This window comes from Syngnathus leptorhynchus, chromosome 14 (genome assembly GCF_054491065.1).
Source record: "Syngnathus leptorhynchus isolate UIUO chromosome 14, UIUO_Slep, whole genome shotgun sequence".
Taxonomy (NCBI): Eukaryota; Metazoa; Chordata; class Actinopteri; order Syngnathiformes; family Syngnathidae; genus Syngnathus; species Syngnathus leptorhynchus.
This window is the reverse complement of record NC_141208.1, coordinates 9,822,501-9,844,272: the sequence shown is the minus strand read 5'-3', so window position 1 is coordinate 9,844,272 and position 21,772 is coordinate 9,822,501. Positions and strand designations below refer to the sequence as shown.

The window sequence follows — 21,772 nt, the reverse complement described above, 5'->3', positions numbered from 1 at the left end:
TTTACTTAATACCAACTGTTATTTTTTTCAATTCTTTAGAGCACATTCATGGCCGTAATTTAACATGATACAAATGGCGTTTGTTGTATCCACTACAACCTGGAAATTGCAGTTTACTCTTTAAAGAATGTTTATAGTTGTCTAAATCATCTTAGAAATTTGAAATTATATATACATATAAATATTAAATCTCACTATATGCTTGGGCAATCAGCAATGACCTTGGTCAAAGTGAGAGCTGTTCCTATTGTATAGTTTATTTAAATATCTCAATGAAATATAGTATATGATTTGTCTTTACCAAAACTCACAAAATAGTAAACCAGTTTTGGTATCACCAAGCAGAACAGATCTTTTTATTGTAAACTTGAAGATATTCATTTAGCAACATAGACCAATGTGAACACGTCAAGTAAGGTCTTGTTGGCCAAAACAGGATGGTTACCCCAATTAAGTGATGAACTGTAACATTACATTATATTGTTGTAATAATTTGTGAAATATTTATACAGGGTCCGGCAAAATGATCTGACACATTTGTAGGATTAATAAAATGCAAATAAATTAAAGAAACACAAATGTTTTTTTCATTTTCTAAAAGTACATTTAATGCCATTTTGTTTTGTTTCATATTCGTTTTCGAATAATGTTATTTTGGTCTTGCCGCTGCCACACAGTACGAGATCGGGCGGTTGATTTTCGTTTCAATGCTGATCCACTGACTCTGAAGTTAGTAACCCATAACAAGATTGTGTTTTGAGCAGGTACGGGATCATGTCTACCAAGACTGAAGCGCAAACGGAACGCTCGTGTTGCAGTTATAATTTGTTCTTGATAAACGTTTCCACAAAACGAAACATTCAGAAATAAAAATGAAATGAAACGAAACAAAACACAATGGCATCATATATACTTTTTCTAAAATAAAAATAAAAACTTTTGTTTCTTTATTTGCAATTTATTAAACCTACAAATGTATCAGATCATTTTGCCGGACCGTGCATTTTAGGCTTCCAAAGAAATAAATTTGAATGGTTTAACAATGACACATTGGGGATCATGCAAGGATGTGTTGTGACATTTTGTGTGGCAGTTTGAAACATAAGGGTCTATGTTTGTTTTGATACTTTATATATACACTTCATTGATACAATATCTGCAAAAATACTTAAGCAACCATTTAGACACCCCTCCCAGAAATACAAACAAAACACATGACTCAACAGCACTATGACTATAATGACATCTACAAAAGTTACCTGTATTCTATTGCTTTGTTCTTTAAGTAAAGTCTTCTATTGTTGCATAGATCACAAAACTGAAGTTGATGGCCTCAAGCAGACTAGGTTACTACAACTAGCTTCACCAATTGTAAAACAAGAGCCTGGGTTAAAACATGTTAAAAATGAGCTCTTAAAAAGCCACAAGTGAACTGCTTCAACAGCACAAGCTGCTAAATAAATATAATTATTCCAAAAGTCAGCCTGTCACTTCATCAAGTATTGTTTTGTACTGTTGTGATGTATTTGATGGGATATCTGTCTTTGAAAGTGTCCACTACAACATTTAGGATGTCAGAATCAATTTTTTGAAAAATATTACAAAAATCAGCAGTAATTTATTGATCTCACATACATAAACAGCTAACAGATTATCGTACCTTTTTGGATCGATCCCTCTGCCTTGCACAAACCCTAAATTTGAGGATCCCTTTCAAACTATACTCAATTGAATACACTAACAAAGCCAAGATATACATTATTCAAACAATTTTTTTCAAATATTGACTCATTTTGTATCTTATGCTTGCAACAGAAAACAAAACCTGGGACAGGGCCATGTTTACAAATCCGTTACATGACCTTTTCCATCTTCATTGGAAGTGGAGTTTGTACTTACAGTGCTCAACACAAATGAGTGTACTCGTACAACCCCCCCCCCCATTTCTCAGTGAATACAGTACACAAATTTTAAAAAATTAGACGATTGGACTAAGTAGTTGAATTCCTGTGTTTTTTTAAATGTTTGATTTGGCCCAGCTTGACAATTTGTCATATCCAGTGTTCTAGTAAATTCTTAATTCACTAATTAATTAGGCATAAGATTGACGAAATTGGCTAGTAAGGGTTTAGCAGCACCCGCTCAAATTAATTTTAAAATCGCATGTTACATTTATTTATAATTCATCATTTGTATATAGTTTGCCGTAGAAAATTTTATTTTTCTAACAGTTCTGTTACATGGCTACTCAATGATGAGCAAGACTTATAATGCCAGTCTTTAAAAACAAAAATGAAAGAGATTGTCACTGGCTTTTTTTTTTTTTTTGCTTTGTGCTCGCTCCAATCACCAAGCCCGGGCCAGTCTCACTCATACTTTAGCTCTTGTGGTTGATTCACAGTGTCCCCGTGCTCACATTGATGAACGTGAGTCTCATCTTTGGACTGATCTTCAGTTTCCTGAATGGGTGAGTCACCTATTTGGGACTCACCTGGGAGCACATCAGTAGTAGGTGGACAGGGATGTTGTTCATCATCTGGGCCCAGTGAGTCTGCGCAGGGAGACAGTGCTCCGAGTGGTGGCCTGTGGCTATGACTGGATTGGCAGAAGGTGTCACCAATGTGAGTGGAATTGAGGTAAGATGGCTCTTCCGCTGAAATGCCGAAATCAGATGCCAGATCCACGGAGGCGGGGGGATTTTGCTCTTGATGGATGATCTCTTTGGAAGAATGAATTTCACTTCCATCTAGTGCCTCTGCAGAACAGGAAATTGAATAGTATAATTTAGTAATTATAGTACCGTAATTTTCGGACTATAAGCCGCTACTTTTTGCTCAAGTTTTGAACCCTGCGGCTTGTCGTCCCGTGCGGCGTATCTATGAATTTTTCAGGACTTTTGTGATGACTTTATCACTTATACACTTGTAAAAAGGCTGAGGACCACTGTCGTGCGGCACCGCTTTGCTGGGCGCAGAGATATGTGACACGGTCACTGGGGAGAAGAGTGGCGTGTTGATCGAATGTCCATCCGCCAGGCAAATAGTTCCGTATAATTGACACAATGAAGAGACAGAACAAGATCAAGACGGACATTACTGAAGAAAGGAAGCTTTTATACACAAACCCTCATTATGGGGGACAAAGGAAATGCATATGATGCCGCTTTTAAGTTAAAGGCAGTCGATTTGGCTCTTAACGTAGGAACTACAGCTGCTCATGCACTGTAGAGGTTTCTTCCGGTTACTAGGGGGCCCTAGTCCAATCCGACACTGAGGAGGAAGACTGATGGTTTCAGTGCACAGAAGGAAGATGAAGACAGCTTTCAGTGACTTTTGCTGATGTTTTTTGAACCAGCCCTGTTAGAGTTGTTCTACCGTGTTGCTGCTGTGTTACCGCCGCGTCTCAGTGCTGTGTTACTTCCATGTTGCTGCTGTCGCGTGCCGACTTTGAAAACTCTTTCTGTGTGCCATCTTTTTTGTAAATAACTCGTGGGCATATGCGGCTTATGATACGGTGCGGCTTATGTATGAAAAAAAAAACAACAACAAGATTTTCCCCTAATTTTTGCTGGAGAGGCTTATAATCAGGTGAGTCTTATAGTCCATAAATGATATATTATTAGTATAATTTAGTAAGTATAATTTTATGCCTGGTGTTGTCACAACTATGGCTGGAGTATTCTCTCCCACTAGCCTACACACGGTATGTATCAATGCTGTGGCATTTTTGAGAATTGAATAATGCCGTTTGTGGTTATAGTATGTGGCAGGATCTGTGGCCTTTTTCAATTCTATACTGTGCAATTGAGTAAAGGACCCCAAAAATGACAGTTTGCTTCATCCTAACTCACCAACACCGGAGACGTCCTCCTCTTTCTCATAGTTCAGTGCAAGGGAGGTGTCGTCGTTCATGTCGACAGACGACGCGGACACATCCAGCTTCTCCAACAATTCAGCAGGTACGGGGCTCATCGCAGCCACTCCGGAGTCAGACAAGCCTGCAAAAACAATTAAGGAAAACAACATCACTGTGTCTGACAGAAGTCCAACCATGCGTTTCTACTCACCAGGATCCATGACAGGAGGAGGAAGAGAAGTACTTTGGCAGGTGAGCTGACTCAAGTCTAACGCATCCTCACTTGGGCTTGAAGGTGCCATCAAGGGTGCCTATCACATTTATAGGTTCTATTTAATGGCCATGGCAACATGACTCAATATTGGCCATGAGTAAAACAATCATGGCAGAGGTGGGCCTTTTCTTGCTGGTTGTGTACCTCTGTGAAACCGTGGTTAGGCAGTTCTGGAGGTGGCTTCTCCTCCGGAACAGGGGGCCCGGGGTTCTTTGGTGTTGATATGTTAGGATGAACAGGGATTCTATGCAGGTAACCATACCCAATGCCACAACCTAAACTAAAAGTATGAACCAGTAAAAGCAACAAAATCAGTAATGAACTAGTGCTTTTCAAAAAATGAATGTTGCCGTCAGAAGAAAATACAAGGCCTGTCCCCTATTCTCCTTTGTATTTTCCGTGTGCTCCATACCTTCCCTCGCCTCCCCATGCAACATTGGGTGTGACCACAACTTCTCTGCAGTCGTCCGTGAGTGCGCTATACACCAGCAGCTTCACTTGCTTCCCCTCATGAGCCTCAATCAGCGTGAAGAAGTCATCTGACTAGAATTCAGTATGTTAGAACTAAATAACTGAAGTTCAACCATATTGGCTAATAACTTACATCTTGCAACAATTGATCTGCTCCAACGATGTAGTCAGTGTGGGAATGGAGGCCTGACAGTGCAGCAGGTGAACTGGCTTCCACATCCTTGGGGAAAACAAATGTGACCTTTCTTAAAGGAGGGACAACATGAATCATTTGAAGTTAATCACAGTCATCCTCACCAGAACATGCCAAACATTCTCATTGGCTCCTTGGAAGCTGCAGAAGCGAACACTCGCCCCCAGCAGGCCTTGTCCTCCCCACATATTGCTCGGCGTTACCTCCAACTCACGAATCATCATGCTCTTGGTGCTGTACACTTCCATGCTCACCGCTTTTTCCATATTGGCTTTCAGGACCTCCTTCAACATGTCGTTTTCTACATTCTGATACATAGCAATGAGAGGTCAAAGGCATTCTACTTTTGTCTGCTACGTCTATGGCTGTACTTACAAGTCTTTTGTGATCCAGAGACAAAATGAAGTCAAAGAATGGTTGTAGTCCACATTTCTCTGCAGGAGAATCCGGCTGCACCTACCACACCCCAGGTTCGTTTGAATAATAATAATAAGAAGAAGAATGAAAACCAAGTTAAATATCGGAACTCTATTGCAAATACTGACGCCATGAGCACAACATTCACTTTACAATGTTTCTACTGTCATTTGCAATGGCAATGCTTCCAGAAGTGCCACCTCAACATGTTCGACCGGTACAACTACTTAGTTAGCTGTTAGCACAGATAAGCTGCGATTCTGGCTGCCGACCCGAAGTAACTCAAAAACTTACACCGTGGACGTGATAGCCATACGTTCCTCCGTCAGATACATCCGAACTCTGGGTCGAACCCATCTCGTCAGGAGACTTCAAAAAACAAAAATAAAGAGAAAATATGACACGTCAAATGATCACATTTGACAATTCGCTGCCATATTGCCTGCAGACAAAAGTAAGGGAGCAAAGATCCACCGACCTATCGAACGCTCTTCATCGTCTTCAAGCAAGACTCATCTTTCGTGAATTGCTGCCCTCTTCAGTCCGATCTTCTCACTGCCAAGATTTTTTTTGTGTGGCGTCCTTGCCAACGTGACGTTAACGCTAATTTGTACTGTAGTCTATCGCCATCTCTCTCCAGGCTTGTCTTCTCTCTGTAGATATGAATCCGTCATGTACTCGCCATCGCTGAATGGTTTTCCGCACATTATTATCTCCCGGGCTGCAATAAAACTTGCAGCAGCAGTAGAGTTTGGAGATGCAATCGACTTATTGAAACTGTTTTTTCGTTCCGTAAATTACACCTTTCCTCTCAGTTCCAACAGGGTGATCGGCAGCAAATTTAGCATGCTTTAGCTGAAAATGTCGCTCCAAATTCCTCTTCTTGTTATTCGACAACTTCTCATTGCAAATCAAACATGCAAGCAATGCTTCAGCATTGGCAATGAAAGCAAAATGTTCAGTCCATTCTTTCTTAAAGCCTCTGTTCTCATCAGCGATCTTTCTCTTTTTGCCTTTTGAATCCATGGCCCATCACTCACACACCTGTTTGTTTACAACTCATCTGTGCTGTGTCGCAGGCTATGACGCAATTTTGCTATTTGGCGTCACTCTTAAATTCGGTATTTTTCATATATTTACAACTCCATACATTTTTAAAGCACAAGAATTCTTGTGTCATGATAACCATCTAAAAACCATATTTAAAAAACCAACAACAAAAAACAAAAAAACGTATTTTTCCATTTTCACGCATTTTTTCCAGGGAGCAGTTAGGGGCGTGCTAAATAGCCGCATGCGGCTCCGGAGACGCGGGTTGCCGACCCCTGTCCTACACAATAGAAAGGTGTTTATTTTAGCATACCCTCAGTCAGACGGTTCAAAAAGGCTCCAGTTCAGCTGCAACCCTGGAAAAAATCTCTGAAATAATTTTGTGCGTGACTATTCTTGTTCCCTGAATTAAAGACACTTTTTATGTTCTGTAATGGAATGCTGTAATTAGAATGACCACGTCCGATTGAGTGATTTAATAAATAGCTCCATTTATTACTACAGTACATACATACATACATACATATATATATATATATATATATATATATATATATATATATATATATATATATATATATATATATATATATATATATATATATACATATACATATACATATACATATATATATATATATATATATATATATATATATATACATATACATATACATATACATATACATATACATATATATATATATATATATATATATATATATATATATATATATATATTGCAAGACATGTAAAGCACAACTCACAAGCACAAATGGAAAAAAAAACACTTTATATATGAAGCTATCGGAAAAACGGTTTACGTTTGTGTCAAATAGCTTAGTCATTCTCAGGACTGGCCATTCCTGACAATGACTAAGCTATTTGACACAAACGTAAACAGTTTTTCCGATAGCTTCATATATAAAGTGTTTTTTTTTATTTTGCCAGTTAGCAAAATAATTGTAATAATCTGTTTATATTTTGAGATAGGTGCTCATGCGCCAACTGGTTCATACACATATGGTCTAATTTCCATATTAAAAATTCTGTATTTTTGTCGCAATGGTATCAATGGAAAGGAAATAACAAATTAAAGTGAGCATAAAAGTTCATGAAATAAAAATTCTGCATTATAAATAGTGTAATGTATATTACATTATTTACATACAGTAAAGATTGTATGTAATCTTTACTGTATGTAAAGTAAAGTAAGGGTTTACTTACTTACTAGGGGTAAGTAAGTACCCCTCCAGCCTTTTTATATGTATTTTTAGACTTGGCAGTCACATTGATTCCACTGAAAAACTATAGCAGTAATAAAAAAAATGTAAATGTTAATATCGGGGGGAAAAAAAATCCTAAACTCTAAATTCTTCTCAAAAACAGCTTTGTGTCTAATCAAAAATGTCCATTTGATTCACGAGGCTGCTCTGGGCTGGGCTCCGTCAAGCCAATCAGAGACTCCAGGAGGTAAGTGCTTGAGTCACACTGTGGCAAATAAACGGAGCTGATCAGCTGGAGGTGTTGTAAACTGTCTGTGTGTCTGTGCTCTTTGAATGAGCTGTGAAGAGGCCCAGAGGGATAGTCGCTGTCAAAAAACTCCAGGTCGGACTCAGACGAGAGACTCGGGTCCAAGTAGCTGGATGAATAGTCCAGGGTAGGGGAGGGAGTATTTGGATAGTCTTCGAGGGAATCCTCATTGTCAACAGGGTGTCTGGGTTGGTTTGCATTTTCATCGAGATAATCTGTCACTGCGACCGAGTTTGCTGAAAGTGGTCCCATTCTGTCAGCTGTCCTGTTGGAGTTACAATTTCTGCTCCCCAGACTCAGTGGTGCTGTCATAAGTCTCATTTGGTGACACATGGAGTCTTTATTATTGTCAGAATCACAGAGGCTGAGGCTACAAGGCACGCCTTTGCCATTGGCAGGAAGTGGCCCGCCGTCGCAATCAGAAGAAGAGCTGGACGATTCAGTCATGTCACTACTGCAGCTGCTCTCTTCCACCACTGCTCGCTCCGGGAGAAAATTAAACGTAGAACTGGTGGGAATAGTAAGAGCGAGATCATCGTCTTCCAAGGAAAAAACAAAAGGACACCTCTTGAATGATTCATTGTTCACAGGAAGAGTCTGACTCTCAAGCTCTTCCGAACGTATCGAACGGTCCTCCCGACTTGTTTCATTTTGCAGTCGCCGCTCTAAATTGAGTCGCATGATGGTGTGGATGTAATGTGTCCGCACACGTTTGGAGTCAAACTCGATGTGTCCCTCGGTGTTTCCACAACCGTCCTTAGTGCAGCCACAAGGAAAGCTGAAGCGGTCCACCTGAGGGTGAGAGAGATCACGCCACCAAAAAATGACTCTCGTCTCTGGTGGACTCTGCCATACTGTCTAACATTTTATTCTCGATTGCTTGCTTTACTTTAAGTTAGTTGTCGCCTCATTTTGATCTTATTTTGTTTTTGAAAACGTTTGTTTTTAAACTGCGTTTGTTTTTGTATGTCTGTGGGTCTTACCTGACACTTGATGCCTGCCAAGCTGCAGGCACATGTCTCGGGCTCACAAAAGCCTTGGCAGTCACATCCACACGCTTCCCTGGACAAGCGCAGAGAATGAAGCTGCTTCTTCTCTTCCTTGTCAATGCGCTTCACCCCTGATGCTAGGAGGAGAGCCTGCCGCTGCCTGGACGAATACAGCGGCAGGGAGCCTCCATTGTCCAGCTCGGCCTCGCTGATGTGGACGTCATCGGCTGCAACTTGGTGGATTGTGAGTTGACCCACTTCCTTCTGCCCGATGGTGGCCGCATTGGTGGTCAGCTATAATAAAAGCAGGCTAAGTAAACTGATTCTTCACTATAATAATAATAATAATAATAAAACAATAATAAAATAATAATTATTATTATTATTATCAAGACGATGTGGGCAGTGCACTCACATTTTGTTTTGATCCATCATTTCTCTCCTCTTCTAATGTGAGCAGGCACCTTTGCCTACGCCGACGCTTTTGGTCCAACGCGTGCTCCGCTATCGTGTACTTCTGGAATGTGCTGTGGCACCGCATCATGCCCAAAGTGGCACCACCGTGACTGGGCACGCTGGTGAAGCCCTGGCAGCGAGGGAAACTGAAAACAGCAACTTGGTCAAAGCGCACACAACACTGCCTCTTGACTAGCCGTGGATTTTTCATGATGGACCTGACTGAGAGAGCGAGAAAGAGAAAGGAAAAGATGTACAACAGTTAGTTTGCTTCTTTAAAAAAAAATTTAATCCAAATGATTCGTACGTTGATCAAAAAAAACTTCTGGTCATCTGGCATGTACCTGTGATGCTATGATATTATTTTACTTTTTTTTTAAGCTATATTGACATTTCGCTTTATATTGCATAATGTTCAGCATTTAGAATTTGTCAACACTTTTGGCCTTTTCTACAAGTCAAACTCCTACTTCAGAATTTATCCAATTGTCTTCAAACTGTGGGTGTTTCATCTAAAGATGTTTGTGATGAAAAGGAAAATCAAAGAGCGCGTGATGGAAATCTTTTGTCAGTGAGGTCATGTGCCAGTAACTGACTCGTTTAACAGTTTACTTTCAAAAAGGTTTCTGACCTTCACACATAATTGAGGATTGAGAATTCCCACCGCTCAGTAAACAAGTGAAGCCAGTTGACTAAGCTAATCTCATCTCAGGCATGTCCAAAAAGCATGCTCTGCACTCAGCCTCTGTTTGCACTGTGACTCACAAACAGCATCATGCTAACTGACTGATACAAAACAATTGAGTACATTCCATAACACCCTACTGCTCAAACAAATCTTCTGCACAGACAGCCCGGGCGAACAGTTCTGGTCCTGACATTATCATAAACAGCCCTGAGCTTAGCATTTTCATATCAGTAAGTCATAATATGGCTGCTGTAGTGTGATATGAGACACACTCCTATAAAACATGAATGGGAAGGGGCTCCAGATGGCTCGGATACGCACCGGGTAAGCCGGCGGGCGCCGAGGGGCTGTGAGGTGTCCAATCCGCCGTGCCGCTCTCACCGTCGGACTCCCACTCTGAAGATGTGGGTGAAGATGACGGTGGCGAGGAGGAAGAGTAGCTGGGGTTTTCCTCAACCGCTGCAAACCTCCGCTTCCGGACACCTGCCATTGTTTTGGCTGTGGTGGTTGATATACAGTCTGCATGGGCAAAAAGAAAAAAAAAATCAAGTTCAAAACATACACCAGGGTAATATGCAAGAAAAGAAATTTCTAACCAAATAAATTGAATTGCCTGCTAATTAGCATTTCTATTTGTATGTGACTGCTCTCCTTTTTATCACACATCCAGGCAAAATGTATCATGTGCTTTTTAATGACCCTTTCCCTGGAGTCATTTGACACACAGAAGAAGGAAACAGCTCTAATTAATAGAACAAATTATCATTGAAGTGTAACGCCACCAAGTCAATCTGTCATAAAAACCTGCCCAATTAGGGAAGCAATTATCAAGTTCCCCTGTGGTTATGCTTATGGGTCACAATATCAAGTAGGTAGAAAAGAAGATAGACAAGATAGACACTTCACCTTTTAAACATCTCATTGCGCTAAAATTGGCTACATCATTGAATTCTACCCCTAATATGAATGCATTAATAAATAAAATAACAGTATTTGGTTCTGTTTTGTGTGATTTCTGGGAAAATAAGAAACAAAGGACTTCATTATGCGCAGTACTGTGTATATTGTATGTCATTCTCTTAAAGTTCAAACGCAAGGTGTTGTTTCAACAAAAGAGCTGCTGCATCTGTGCTGGCCAAGCCGGTTTGAAGCAACTTGTTAACTTAAGCTAATTGCATATCAATGGCACTTGCCCTTCATATTGACACTTGAACTGAATGTTGCTCACTAAACAGCTGAGCACTTGATTTAAGACAGTTTGATGGAAAAAAATTTAACAGCTCTTTTTCTTCTTCCAGCAGGGTAATTAACATTCCAGTGATTCCTTATGTTTTTGGTGAAGTCAGTCAGGAAAAAAAGAGACTGCTTGGGGGTTAAGAAGCTGCTATTTAGGGGGACGTGGATAAAGGAAGATTTATTCAAACGTTGCATGTTAAAACCATATCTGGGCTATTCAGGGCATATTTTGGAGATGGCTGTCACTGTTTATTACACAAGCAGTGTGTAAAAAGTTAACTTTTGGAAAGCATGAAAGGCATGCGTGATGGCTTGGCTGAGCCAAGAAAGGAAGTACAGTATGTGACTGATTGCAAGTGGTCAAACAACAACAAATAGTTTCAATGCAAATCTTCCTTGAAACGCATAGTGAAAGAGAAGAAATGGAAAATATTTTAAAAAATGCAACGACTGTCAATACATGTGCTGACTTCGGCACTAATTGCCGTTGATCAGCGAGTCAGTTAATCATTACAATTCCAGCTTTTATCCTAGGCGTGGTACGAAAACAAATGTTCAAGATTCAGTAAGATTAAAGTCAGAACCTCCTCTAACCATAAAATACAGCAGGTAAACAAACAGCAGTACTCCTGGTTGCTCTAACTAACAGCTTGCTTTTTTCCACCATCCTCAATTAACAGTGTGTGTGTGTGTGTGCGTGTGTGTGTGTGTGTGTGTCCGTGTGTGTGTGTGTGTCCGTGTGTGTGTGTGTGTGTGTGTGTGTGTGTGTGTGTGTGTGTGTGTGTGTGTGTGTGTGTGTGTGTGTGTGTGTGTGTGTGTGTGTGTGTGTGTGTGTGCGCGGCTCAATCAACAAATATATATAAAAAAAAAAACCAAGAAGCACCCTTCTGACAGTATCTAGATGCCACAGTAGTTCTAATGGCTCACTGCTGCGTTCCCATCACATGTAATGTAATGTATTTAGTACAATATCTTACGTCAGAAAGCTCCTGTGCTCTCTCCACTGAGAACGCATTTATTATTTAATGGTCCAAGCACAAGCAAGCTGGGGGACAGCCAGCCACACTTGAGTTGATGGTGATGAGGGTAGTTATTAAACGTGCATCAGATCTGTGCACCAACATATGTCACACTTACAGGAATAGTGTGCGTTTTGACTCGTTAAACTCGGGAGTCGTTTCCCGAGAGGTGATAATTACAGTCATTATGCGGCTGACCCTTTCACCCCTTGCAGAGACATGTCACTTACAATGACAAACAACACTGTTCTCCCTTTCTTATACATAAAACTACACAACCAGGGATCGACCCCTTTCAAAACTTGTGCCTTTGAAGAGAGTCGTCCGTCCATAAACATGCATGTCGCTTTAAATATTTATCAGTTAAGCAACAACCAAAAATTGTACAGTACTTACTGTGGATAATAGTGACGTAATAATTTTAAAATACAATGCCAAAAGCAAAATTCATGCAGTTAAAAATACAGTGCACATAGTTTAATCACTTTACTCACCACGACTCCGGAGGCAGCATAATGACGGAGGGGAAAGTGTGGATTTGTGACAGAGTTGACGGTCTCTGGCAGCCAGCAGCGCCTCTCGTCCGTGTGTGAAGCTAATGTTTCAACTGTAGTAGCAGGCGCAGGCGCGGGGAGCCAGCGTGAACGCCTCAGGACTTCTGGCCCCTTTCAAAGATTACACACGTGACAACAAGAGCATAACAGCCGCAGAATACAACGTAACTCATACCATGCCTAATAATTAAGATATAATGACACTCTGACTAAATAAAATGCTGTCACGGCAGTTGTAAAAATTGACTAAATACAGTAGGTTGTAAACCAGAATAACACATCACAACTACATTAATTTATTACAAGCTTCAAAGCAATTGCCAGTTAACTGGCTTTCGTGACAAACAAAACCAAGAGTCGTTTAGTGGGATCTATCTTGCAGCACGAGTCGATCTCGTGATTAGGATCGCTCCTCTTCGAATCCAGTCGCGTTCTTCCCTTGCAGTGACGTAACGGAAGATAAATAAACTTTAAATCAATAGCTTGTGGTGCTTTTGATAGTTTATTGTAGCTATTGTACTTTTTGGTAATTTCTTGCAGCTATTGTTACTTAAAAGCGAATGTAACAAAACATATTCAATGTTGCTGGTTACTAGTTGCATCTCTTGTGGTACTCATCTCAACCTGATATTAGTGTTATTTATAGCCCAAACCATGCACGTATGCACGTTTTCTCCAAAGCGTTCCAACTATGAATTGTAATGTTTCTTCATATATGACTGATTAGACGGTCAAATCTAGACAGGATTAACATTCCAGGCCCTGCTTTAAAGATAATCACAGGGGGCTAGCTGTCCCTGACTGGGAACAAAAAACGAAGCTCATTGCTCAGAATGTGTGGCAGATTAACAGATGGAAAGACAGATGAACAGAAAGACAAAACACCCTTAAACTTGAGTTTTTGACTCCATGTTGACACCATACATGATTTGTTGATTCAAACTCAAAAACAGCACTAACACCTGCTGGCTGAAATGAAATGGCTGAGAGAACGATATCTGTGCTGAGTGCCTGACCCACTTTAGATGGGAGGGAGGACACCTTCAATCAAGTGCAACCAAGTCATCCGTTTTTGTCTTTTCAAACGTTTTTTTTTGCATATTTGCAACTCACCCATTTTTTTCCCTCCGATATGTACTGAGAAACTTACCCAATTGTTATTTTTGTGCTGTAGCGCCATTTTGTGGCAAAGGAACTATGTTGAAATTCAGTGAGGAGGTTCATTAAAACAAAGGTAGTGCTGAGGCACCCATGACACAAAACTCACGTGATATTTAAACCCATGGCTTGAATCTGGGTTTGCTGTAATGACTGTCCAAACATAACGAGGAAATGAAACGAGATCATGTATAACTGACCCAGATTTCCAACCGGATTTCTATTCATTTAGTTCCAGATTTGAATGCCGTTCACGGGTCAAATGAACACAAAGGCAACGTTGCTTCAGGTTTGCCTTTTTGATAGGCCGACTGTTTTCCTCAATGTTATCATCAACCAATAGCTCTCATCGGAACAGTGACCTTAGATGATCTTAACCCAAACCAGCTTGTCTAGGTATCGGTGTGCTTTCAGTTCTTCACGTTATGTAACTTTAAGTTAACCTACATTGTGGCGGGGGCCTCTCAGGTTGCTGCGAGCAAGCTCTCGTGGCCCCATTTCAGACTCAGTCAGGCACCACTACCGATGGCCCACATGTACAGTCATATTCTGAAGAGATGTGATGAACGACTGACATGACAAATGGCACATAGTCCTTGAGTTTGTAATCACCGGGATTACTAGCGTCGTACTGTGAAATGTTACTTTTAGTTTTCAGAATATGCAAAAAAACTGAGGTGAAGGGTTCATTCACTAGAAGTGCCATCCATGATTGCTTGGGATTGTGTGACTCTTGTGACATCATAGTGTCATTCAAAAAAGACTTCTCAATCTTTATTATTTACAGTTTTTTTTGCTCACCGGGAATGCATAACCTGTGATAAATGCAGTGTCTCAAAGTTAAAAGTGCAATGTTAATTCATGTACATTGATTCTTTTATCTACTTATCAACAGGAAGTTTCACTCGGACTTTTTTTCCTATTTGTGCAATTTCTTGTGTAAAAGGGGAGCAATGACGATTGTTTCCTTCCAAAGCAACATCCATCACTCAGATTGAAAGCAAGTCAAGCTGCAGCCCTGCATGGCACTAAAGTAGGTCAGTCACACAGTTTACAAGACATGGGATCTTATCTGTGCAACAGAAAAGTAGCCGTGGCTGCATTTGACATCCCCGTTTTAACATTGTAAAATAGACAAGCAGTGAGCAGCTGTTGTTGTGACCTTTCTTACAAAAAGTGTCCCGTGTCATCCGACATGGACTTAACAGGAGTGTTTGGCCGAGGAATGTGACTTGCTGTTTTGATACTAGTCGGCACATACAATTGTGTGTGTGTGTGTGTGTGTGTGTGTGTGTGTGTGTGTGTGTGTGTGTGTGTGTGCGTGCGTGCGTGCGTGCGTGCGTGCGTGTCAGTTCAGCAGTAAGAGCTTGTGTGTTCTTGGGATTCCAGCCCAGTTTTGTACTGGTGGTGTCTGCTATCACGTGTGTTTCCATGTGAGTGCTGGTAGGAGCAGGCAGCAGGAAGGAGGACTTAACCTGCTCTGCTCTCAGCTGTTCACATCAGCACATACTGGTCGTTCACACACACACATTCTACCTAGGCTCAGCCCATCAAGATACTCTCTCAATTGCTTCCTTTGCAGCTACCAAAACACATGCATTACAGACTGTTATGTGTTATTCAGTAGGAGATACTGCACAACGTAGATTTGAGTACTGGGTCATACTGTTTTCCAAAAACATGTTAAAAACCGGCATCGTGTGGGGACTTAGATGATGGGTTAGCATATACATATCCATTATCATATCCATTATAATATACATTATCCTGTGAATTAAACTGGTAAACGTCTATGTCAAATATATATACGGCAAATGTCAAATGGTATTTCCCTGCAGGGCTCTCTCTTTCGTGTAACATCAGAGCTCCAACTTAAGTGTCGTGGAGCCACGCCAGCATCTCTTGTCCCAGGTCAAAGAGGCCGGCCTCCGAGGGTGGTCTATATAGGGGGCAGGTGTTGATGATGTGATCGGCCGTCTGCTCGGGATCTCTGCACTTGCAAGCCGCACTATCCGCCAGTCCCCACTGTCGCATGGATGTGTTGAAGCGCCCAACACCAGATCTTAAACGGTTCAGTGTGGTCCACTGCTGGCGAGGTAGTTCGTCTCCTCCTATGGCGCCGTCTCCTGGATCCCAGATGTAACGGTGCATGAGGGAAGGACCAGCTGCCTCCCACTCCTGCTTCCAAGCTGCTGCCAGCCAGGCATCTCTGGAGATGTCCTCGGGGATGGAATTGAGCATCTCTTGTGCTACAATGTTGTAGGCGTGGCGCCTCTTGAGTCTGCTTGGTGGAGCTGGAGTTGTTGTGGTGCTATGCAGGGTGTGCCAGTTGTTATTTTTTGCCTTCCTGGCGAGAACGAGGGTGGCAGCCTCACGGCGAAGGTTTGCTGGCGCTATTCCCGCAAGGACAGGCAAGAGGGACACGGGGGTGGGCTTCAGGCATCCTGTTATAATTCGGAGGGCGTTGTTAGCTGCAGGGCTAACACATTACTCGGCAGGAAATTCTAATCTTAGCTCAGACTCTGTGAGTGGAGACGACATCTGACTTGTGTGGGTTTCTAGGTACTATGGTTTCTTCCCACATTCCAAAGACATGTATGCTTATGTTACACGTTAAGTGCCTGTATATGTGAATGTGAGTGAACAGAATAATAGATTATTATTTTATATGACTACTATTACAACTACGGCTACTATTACTTTCTAATGACATAAATGAGGAATAGATCATTTAATAAAACCCACGTTAAATGGTTACTCTGGCGCCATCTCTTGGCTGCAATGTGACGACTTTTAAATGCGTTATTACACCGTATCAATCACCACCGCTTTTCTCCACTAGAGGTCAGCATGCTTCTTGGTTGATGTGTTATGCGTGGTTAGGTTGAACATTTGGCGCTGTCGAGACACCCCCCCACCCTCCTTGTGCAGCTCTGCACCGAGCCAAAAATAGAATGCATAGTTGTCTTTTTCTTTTTTCTTCAGCAGGATTTGAACCTTGACCCTCTTACTCTAAAGGCTTCATAAATAAACGACTGCTGCCCAATAATCCTGTACACTTTTCAATGTTTAGTTTTAAATTATTTAATTGACAGGGATTACAGACACCAAGTTGGTTGACCTTTGAAGCAGCTTGAAAAGACCAAATGCTATTAGCACTACATACATTGATGTGCAGTTTTATCTTTTTGGTATGCAACTGGGAGCACTTGCACCTTGACGCAACATTAATATTTATTTAGGCAGGAAGGTGCCGTAATGTTTGGACTATAAGTCGCTCCGGCGTAACATTCAGAGTTATTCAAATGAGTATTACATAAATAACACGTTTATCAAACCATCAGTGTCACTCCAATTCATTAAATCCATCGATCGTCCTTTATGTAAACAATGCTGCATATGCACCGCGCCGCTGACGTCGGACTCGTTGTAAGTTGCATTTCTAATTATTCCACAGACCCATATAACGATATATAAAGTATATTTCAAATAACAACAATATTATAAAACCATCTGTGTCACTCCTAATCATTAAATCCATCGATCAAATTCCTCGTCCTTTATGTCAGCAACGCCACACGCGCGCCGCACAGATCTAGTATATACCGTAATTTTCGGACTATAAGTCGCTCCGGAGTATAAGTCGCACCAGCCATAAAATGCACAATAAAGTGAAAAAAAACTTATATAAGTCGCACTGGAGTATAAGTCGCACTTTTGGGGCAAATCTTTTGTCAAAATCCAACACCAAAAAAAGACATGAACCAGCAACAACAAGCTAAACGATACGGTATGTTAACGTGACATATACACAAACGAGGAGCTGAGAACGGGCCTGACGTAACATTCAGAGTTATTCAAGTATTACATAAATAACACGTTTATCAAACCATCTGTGTCACTCCAATTCATTAAATCCATCGATCGTGCTTTATGTAAACAATGCCGCGTATGCGCCGCATGTGCTCATGTCGGACCCGTTGTAAGTTGCATTTCTAATTATTCCACAGACCCATATAACGATATATGAAGTATATTTCAAATAACTATCATATTAAAACAATCTTATCAAACCATCTGTGTCACTCCAAATCATTAAATCCATCGATCAAATTCCTCGCTCTTTATGTCAACAACGCTGGAGACATCTAATATATAACTATATTGTAGCGTTAACAAAGTACCAGGAAAGACGTGGGTTTGGTAAACGGCTCTTTATTTAACAAAACAAGAGTTCAACGAGCCAACAACTACTGAACTTCCGGCCACGGAGGTGGAAGAGAGCTCCATAGAATAGAACCGGGCATGCGTAAAAGACATGTCCGAGCCCCATCCACCGTCCCCGGACAGCCACCCGGCCGAGCACCGGCCCCCGACTTGCATCCACAGAGGTGAAAGAAAGCTCCGTAGAGTATGACCGGGCGTGCGTAAAAGCCATGTCCGAGCCCTATCCACCGTCCCCGGACAGCCACCCGGCCGAGCGCTGGCCCCCGACTTCCATCCACGGAGGTGAAAGAGAGCTCCCGTCGAGAAGGATCGGGCGTGCGTAAAAGCCATAATAGTTTTTCAAACCTTCTGTGTCACTCCAAATCATTAAATCCTTCAAACTCTTCGTCCTCCGTGTCACTTACAAACAAAGCCGCTAATGATGCCGGTAGTACGTGGGGCCCTTCGTCATCTTCGTCATCCCGTGATCGAATCCTTTGCCCTTTATGTAAACAACCGCCGCGCGGCACGGGTGACGTCACTTGCAGTTCAAATGACAGTAATCCCTTGCTACATCACGGTTCGTTTATCGCAGTAAACAACCGCCGCGCGGCACGGGTGACGTCACTTGCAGTTCAAATGACAGTAATCCCTTGCTACATCACGGTTCGTTTATCGCAGTTTCACAGGGTTCGCAGATTTTTGAATTTTGAAAGTCGCTCCTGAGTATAAGTAAAACTATGACAAAAACCGCGATTTATAGTCCGAAAATTACGGTAACTATATTGTACCGTTAACAAAATACCAGGAAAGACGTGGGTTTAGTAAACGGCTCTTTATTTAACAAAACAAGAGTTTAACGAGCAAACAACTACTGAACTGTAACGATAAAAACATATACAAGTTGCTACACGAAATAAAATATATCAAATGACTATAACATAAATACATTTTTCAAACCTTGTGTCACTCCAAATCATTAAATCCTTCAAACGTGGGGCCCTTCGTCATCTTCGTCATCCCGTGATGGAATCCTTTGTCCTTTATTTAAACAACCGCCGCGCGGTGCCGGTGACGTCACTTGCAGTTTAAATGACAGTAATCCCTTGCTACATCGCAGTTCGTTTATCGCGGTTTCACTACATCGCGGATTTTTGAATTTTGAGAATTTGTGAAAAAAAAATCACATATAAGTCGCTGCTGAGTATAAGTCGCCTCCCCCACCCAAACTATGAAAAAAAACGCGACTTATAGTCCAAAAATTACGGTAATGTTATGGCATGAAGCCGCTAATGGGAACTTTTGTTACAGTCATAAAACACCATTGCTAAGTATGCGGATTGCAGATAAAAATGCTGCCACTTAGAGTTTTGTTACGAAATACAAAGCGGCTGTGGCAGGAATTTCAAACTGAAGTCCGTCCAACTGGGGCAGCTGTTGTCGTCTCTGATTTCACAATCATGTAAACATGGAAAATCAAATATGGTATATAGATTTGATTATTATTTGTAAATCAAATTGTTTTTTGTTTTGTTATATGGAACTGTCATGGGGCTTTATTAGGTGATTTTAATGCCGGCAGCTGTCATATCCGTATTACGGCAATCACAAGATTTGAAGAGGACTTTGGACAAAAGAAGTTGTCTCTGTTTTATGAGATGCTCCCGACGCACACGTCTTCTGCCTAGAATTTGCTGCAGAGGTGACTTCACCTGCTCTGTAGGTACGTGCTTCATTATTTTTTTTATACATTCTATACATATAGCATAACATTAGTTTTGTGTTAGGATGGTCTTTGAGTTCTGAGAAATTTCTATTTTGCCTTTACAGAGCCCACATTTTACGATTCAAAATAAAACAAAAATTGACATTCAAACAAATGATAATTATTATATTGTATTCTGCTTTCGCAACAACATATGTTTCTTTATCGTCATCTGATGGCACATATTTACATTTTAGATGTATAATTCAGGTTTTGGAAAAAAACCTAAACATTAACAGAGTCATATGATCATCTGCGTGACTGCTATTAACACAGCTACTTTCTTGGGTTCAACCTAAATACATTTTAAATGTAATGTCAGTGTCTCTGAAAAAAGGTAGAATTAGTTCCTGGATGTTTTGGATTGCTTTTACAGGTGTGATGGAGACATTTGGCCTGAGGCGAACACAGTCCTTGAAGAGCCTATCTTGGGTTCAGGAGAGGTCAAGGGACATGCCAGCTCCCAGCCGCTGGGACAGAAAGTCCGTGTTGCAGCTGGTGCACCAGTAAGTTGCCGAACTGTGCAGTCGCGCTCTTCAAACTTTCAATCACAATAAATGATTGCAAATTACATAGAATCTTAATGATGTCACTGGATAAGAGTGGTGATACATTTTTCCTTTATGGATTTTATGTTGTTTTTTTTTTTAAAAAGAAGAAATTCAGTATTTCTCCTACTGTGTCAATCCTCTGTTTTCCAGATACCAAAGCTGTGGTGACCTAAGGAGTCAAGAAAAAATGGGACATAATTTCCAGGTAGGGCATATTCACAATTCTTTTTTCATTATTATTATTCACATAGTTTGTACTTGCAGCAGAGCTCTGTCCCTATCGTCTGCCAATTATGGGGGCACTGAATATTGTGAATACAATTTGGGGAAAACACACCTCCATTAAATTATCTTTCAGACGTCAGAGAGATTTTTTGAAGAAGGGTGGAGAGGAGTAAAGAACAGAGAGAATGTGGCCTTAGGAGGAGCTTTAAGAGCTGCAAGTTTGTCAAGAAGTCACGACATGGACTTCCTCCCTGAGAGGGAGAACTCAGGTACCAGAGCACTGTGTGCACTGTTCGAGTCCAAGGCTAAGCTCCAGCACAAGTCCAGCTGCAGCCCCAAACTCAACTCATCAGTGTTTGCTAGAGACGGAAAGACCGGAAGAGACTGCCCCCTTCAGGATGAGAGAAGCCACAACAGGAGCGCTCAGGTGTGTTATTAATTATTATTATTATTATTGTTGTAATAATAATAATAATAATATTAATAATAATAATCATCATAATCATCATCATCATCTTAATCATAATAATAATCATTGTATTAATAACAGTGATATTATTATTATTATTATTATTATTACATTATGAACCGCTGGGGAAATACATTTAATTGGCTATTTTTAAGAACTGAAAAGTACTAGTTTATAATAAAAGTTTCTTCATGTTACTTTTCCAGCGGGTGACCCAGTCAGAGAGCGGAAGGACCACAGATGGCCTTCCAGAGTCTTACAACAAAGTTTCCAGAGACTCATATGGTGAGTGGCGCTCAATTTCTTGTTTAGTCACAGAAATATTTATAGGCACACACAGAGGCGGTATTGAATGTTCTCTATTCGAGTATCGTGTAGTAGGACTCAAAAAAGTGCAGGTCACCATTTGCTCAGCAGTGCTCTTTTGCCCTTGACGTGAATCAACTAAAAAAAGACAAGGATGTTGTGGTGTAAATGCATAACTATGCGTATGGCACAACCGCTTAAGATAGAAGTGACACCAGTGCTGACGGATTATGATGCCTGCGACCAGATCATGTCTGTGCTTTGACCTTGTGTAAGACAAAGATGCACAACTAAAGCCTCACAAAACAAAAACTGTAAAGTGGTGAACCTTCTAATTGTTATTTTTACTTCACTCTA

The 21,772-nt window shown here is 41.0% G+C and overlaps 3 protein-coding genes across 7 annotated transcripts in view; 1 reads left to right on the top strand and 2 right to left on the bottom strand.

The window, feature by feature from the left end:
• Window positions 1-326: 326 nt before the first annotated feature.
• Window positions 327-5,926, bottom strand: gorasp1a (golgi reassembly stacking protein 1a). 2 transcript variants are annotated; one of them, XM_085930543.1, is made up of 10 exons: window positions 5,689-5,926; window positions 5,505-5,579; window positions 5,169-5,249; window positions 4,898-5,101; window positions 4,734-4,820; window positions 4,542-4,672; window positions 4,274-4,409; window positions 4,067-4,166; window positions 3,851-3,997; window positions 327-2,755 (listed from the first exon to the last, which is right to left on the bottom strand). In XM_085930543.1, the coding sequence occupies exons 2-10, from the start codon at window positions 5,565-5,567 to the stop codon at window positions 2,367-2,369; spliced, it is 1,338 nt and encodes a 445-aa protein (XP_085786669.1). In that variant the 5' UTR covers window positions 5,568-5,579; window positions 5,689-5,926; the 3' UTR covers window positions 327-2,366. The 2 variants fall into 2 exon arrangements, with proteins under 2 accessions (XP_085786669.1, XP_085786668.1); XM_085930542.1 differs by lacking the exon at window positions 5,689-5,926 and having other exon boundaries at window positions 5,505-5,672.
• A 1,229-nt stretch (window positions 5,927-7,155) lies between these two features.
• On the bottom strand, window positions 7,156-18,182 carry LOC147046570 (cysteine/serine-rich nuclear protein 1-like). 4 transcript variants are annotated; one of them, XM_085930885.1, is made up of 5 exons: window positions 12,676-18,182; window positions 10,248-10,445; window positions 9,198-9,460; window positions 8,777-9,076; window positions 7,156-8,585 (listed from the first exon to the last, which is right to left on the bottom strand). In XM_085930885.1, exons 2-5 carry the CDS (start codon window positions 10,414-10,416, stop codon window positions 7,662-7,664), a joined length of 1,656 nt encoding a protein of 551 aa, XP_085787011.1. In that variant the 5' UTR covers window positions 10,417-10,445; window positions 12,676-18,182; the 3' UTR covers window positions 7,156-7,661. The 4 variants fall into 4 exon arrangements, with proteins under 4 accessions (XP_085787011.1, XP_085787012.1, XP_085787013.1 ...); XM_085930886.1 differs by having other exon boundaries at window positions 10,308-10,445; XM_085930887.1 differs by lacking the exon at window positions 12,676-18,182 and having other exon boundaries at window positions 9,198-9,456; window positions 10,248-10,386.
• A 2,063-nt stretch (window positions 18,183-20,245) lies between these two features.
• xirp1 (xin actin binding repeat containing 1) overlaps window positions 20,246-21,772 on the top strand; it is a 12,218-nt gene continuing 10,691 nt past the window's right edge. Inside the window, exons 1-4 of the mRNA XM_085929869.1 lie at window positions 20,246-20,370; window positions 20,566-20,620; window positions 20,774-21,067; window positions 21,316-21,394. Coding sequence (XP_085785995.1) covers window positions 20,246-20,370; window positions 20,566-20,620; window positions 20,774-21,067; window positions 21,316-21,394 — 553 coding nt within the window. The remainder of the gene's footprint in view (window positions 20,371-20,565; window positions 20,621-20,773; window positions 21,068-21,315; window positions 21,395-21,772) is intronic.

Coding starts and splice junctions, on each gene's coding strand:
- LOC147046570 (XM_085930885.1), bottom strand. CDS start 10,416: ATGGCAGGTGTCCGGAAGCGGAGGTTTGCAGCGGTTGAGGAAAACCCC. Junction 9,461..10,247: donor GGCGCCCGCCGGCTTACCCG/GTGCGTATCCGA, acceptor TCGCTCTCTCAG/TCAGGTCCATCATGAAAAAT. Junction 9,077..9,197: donor ATGATGGATCAAAACAAAAT/GTGAGTGCACTG, acceptor CTTTTATTATAG/CTGACCACCAATGCGGCCAC.
- gorasp1a (XM_085930543.1), bottom strand. CDS start 5,567: ATGGGTTCGACCCAGAGTTCGGATGTATCTGACGGAGGAACGTATGGC. Junction 4,167..4,273: donor CTAACCACGGTTTCACAGAG/GTACACAACCAG, acceptor TAAATGTGATAG/GCACCCTTGATGGCACCTTC. Junction 2,756..3,850: donor GGAGGACGTCTCCGGTGTTG/GTGAGTTAGGAT, acceptor CCTGTTCTGCAG/AGGCACTAGATGGAAGTGAA.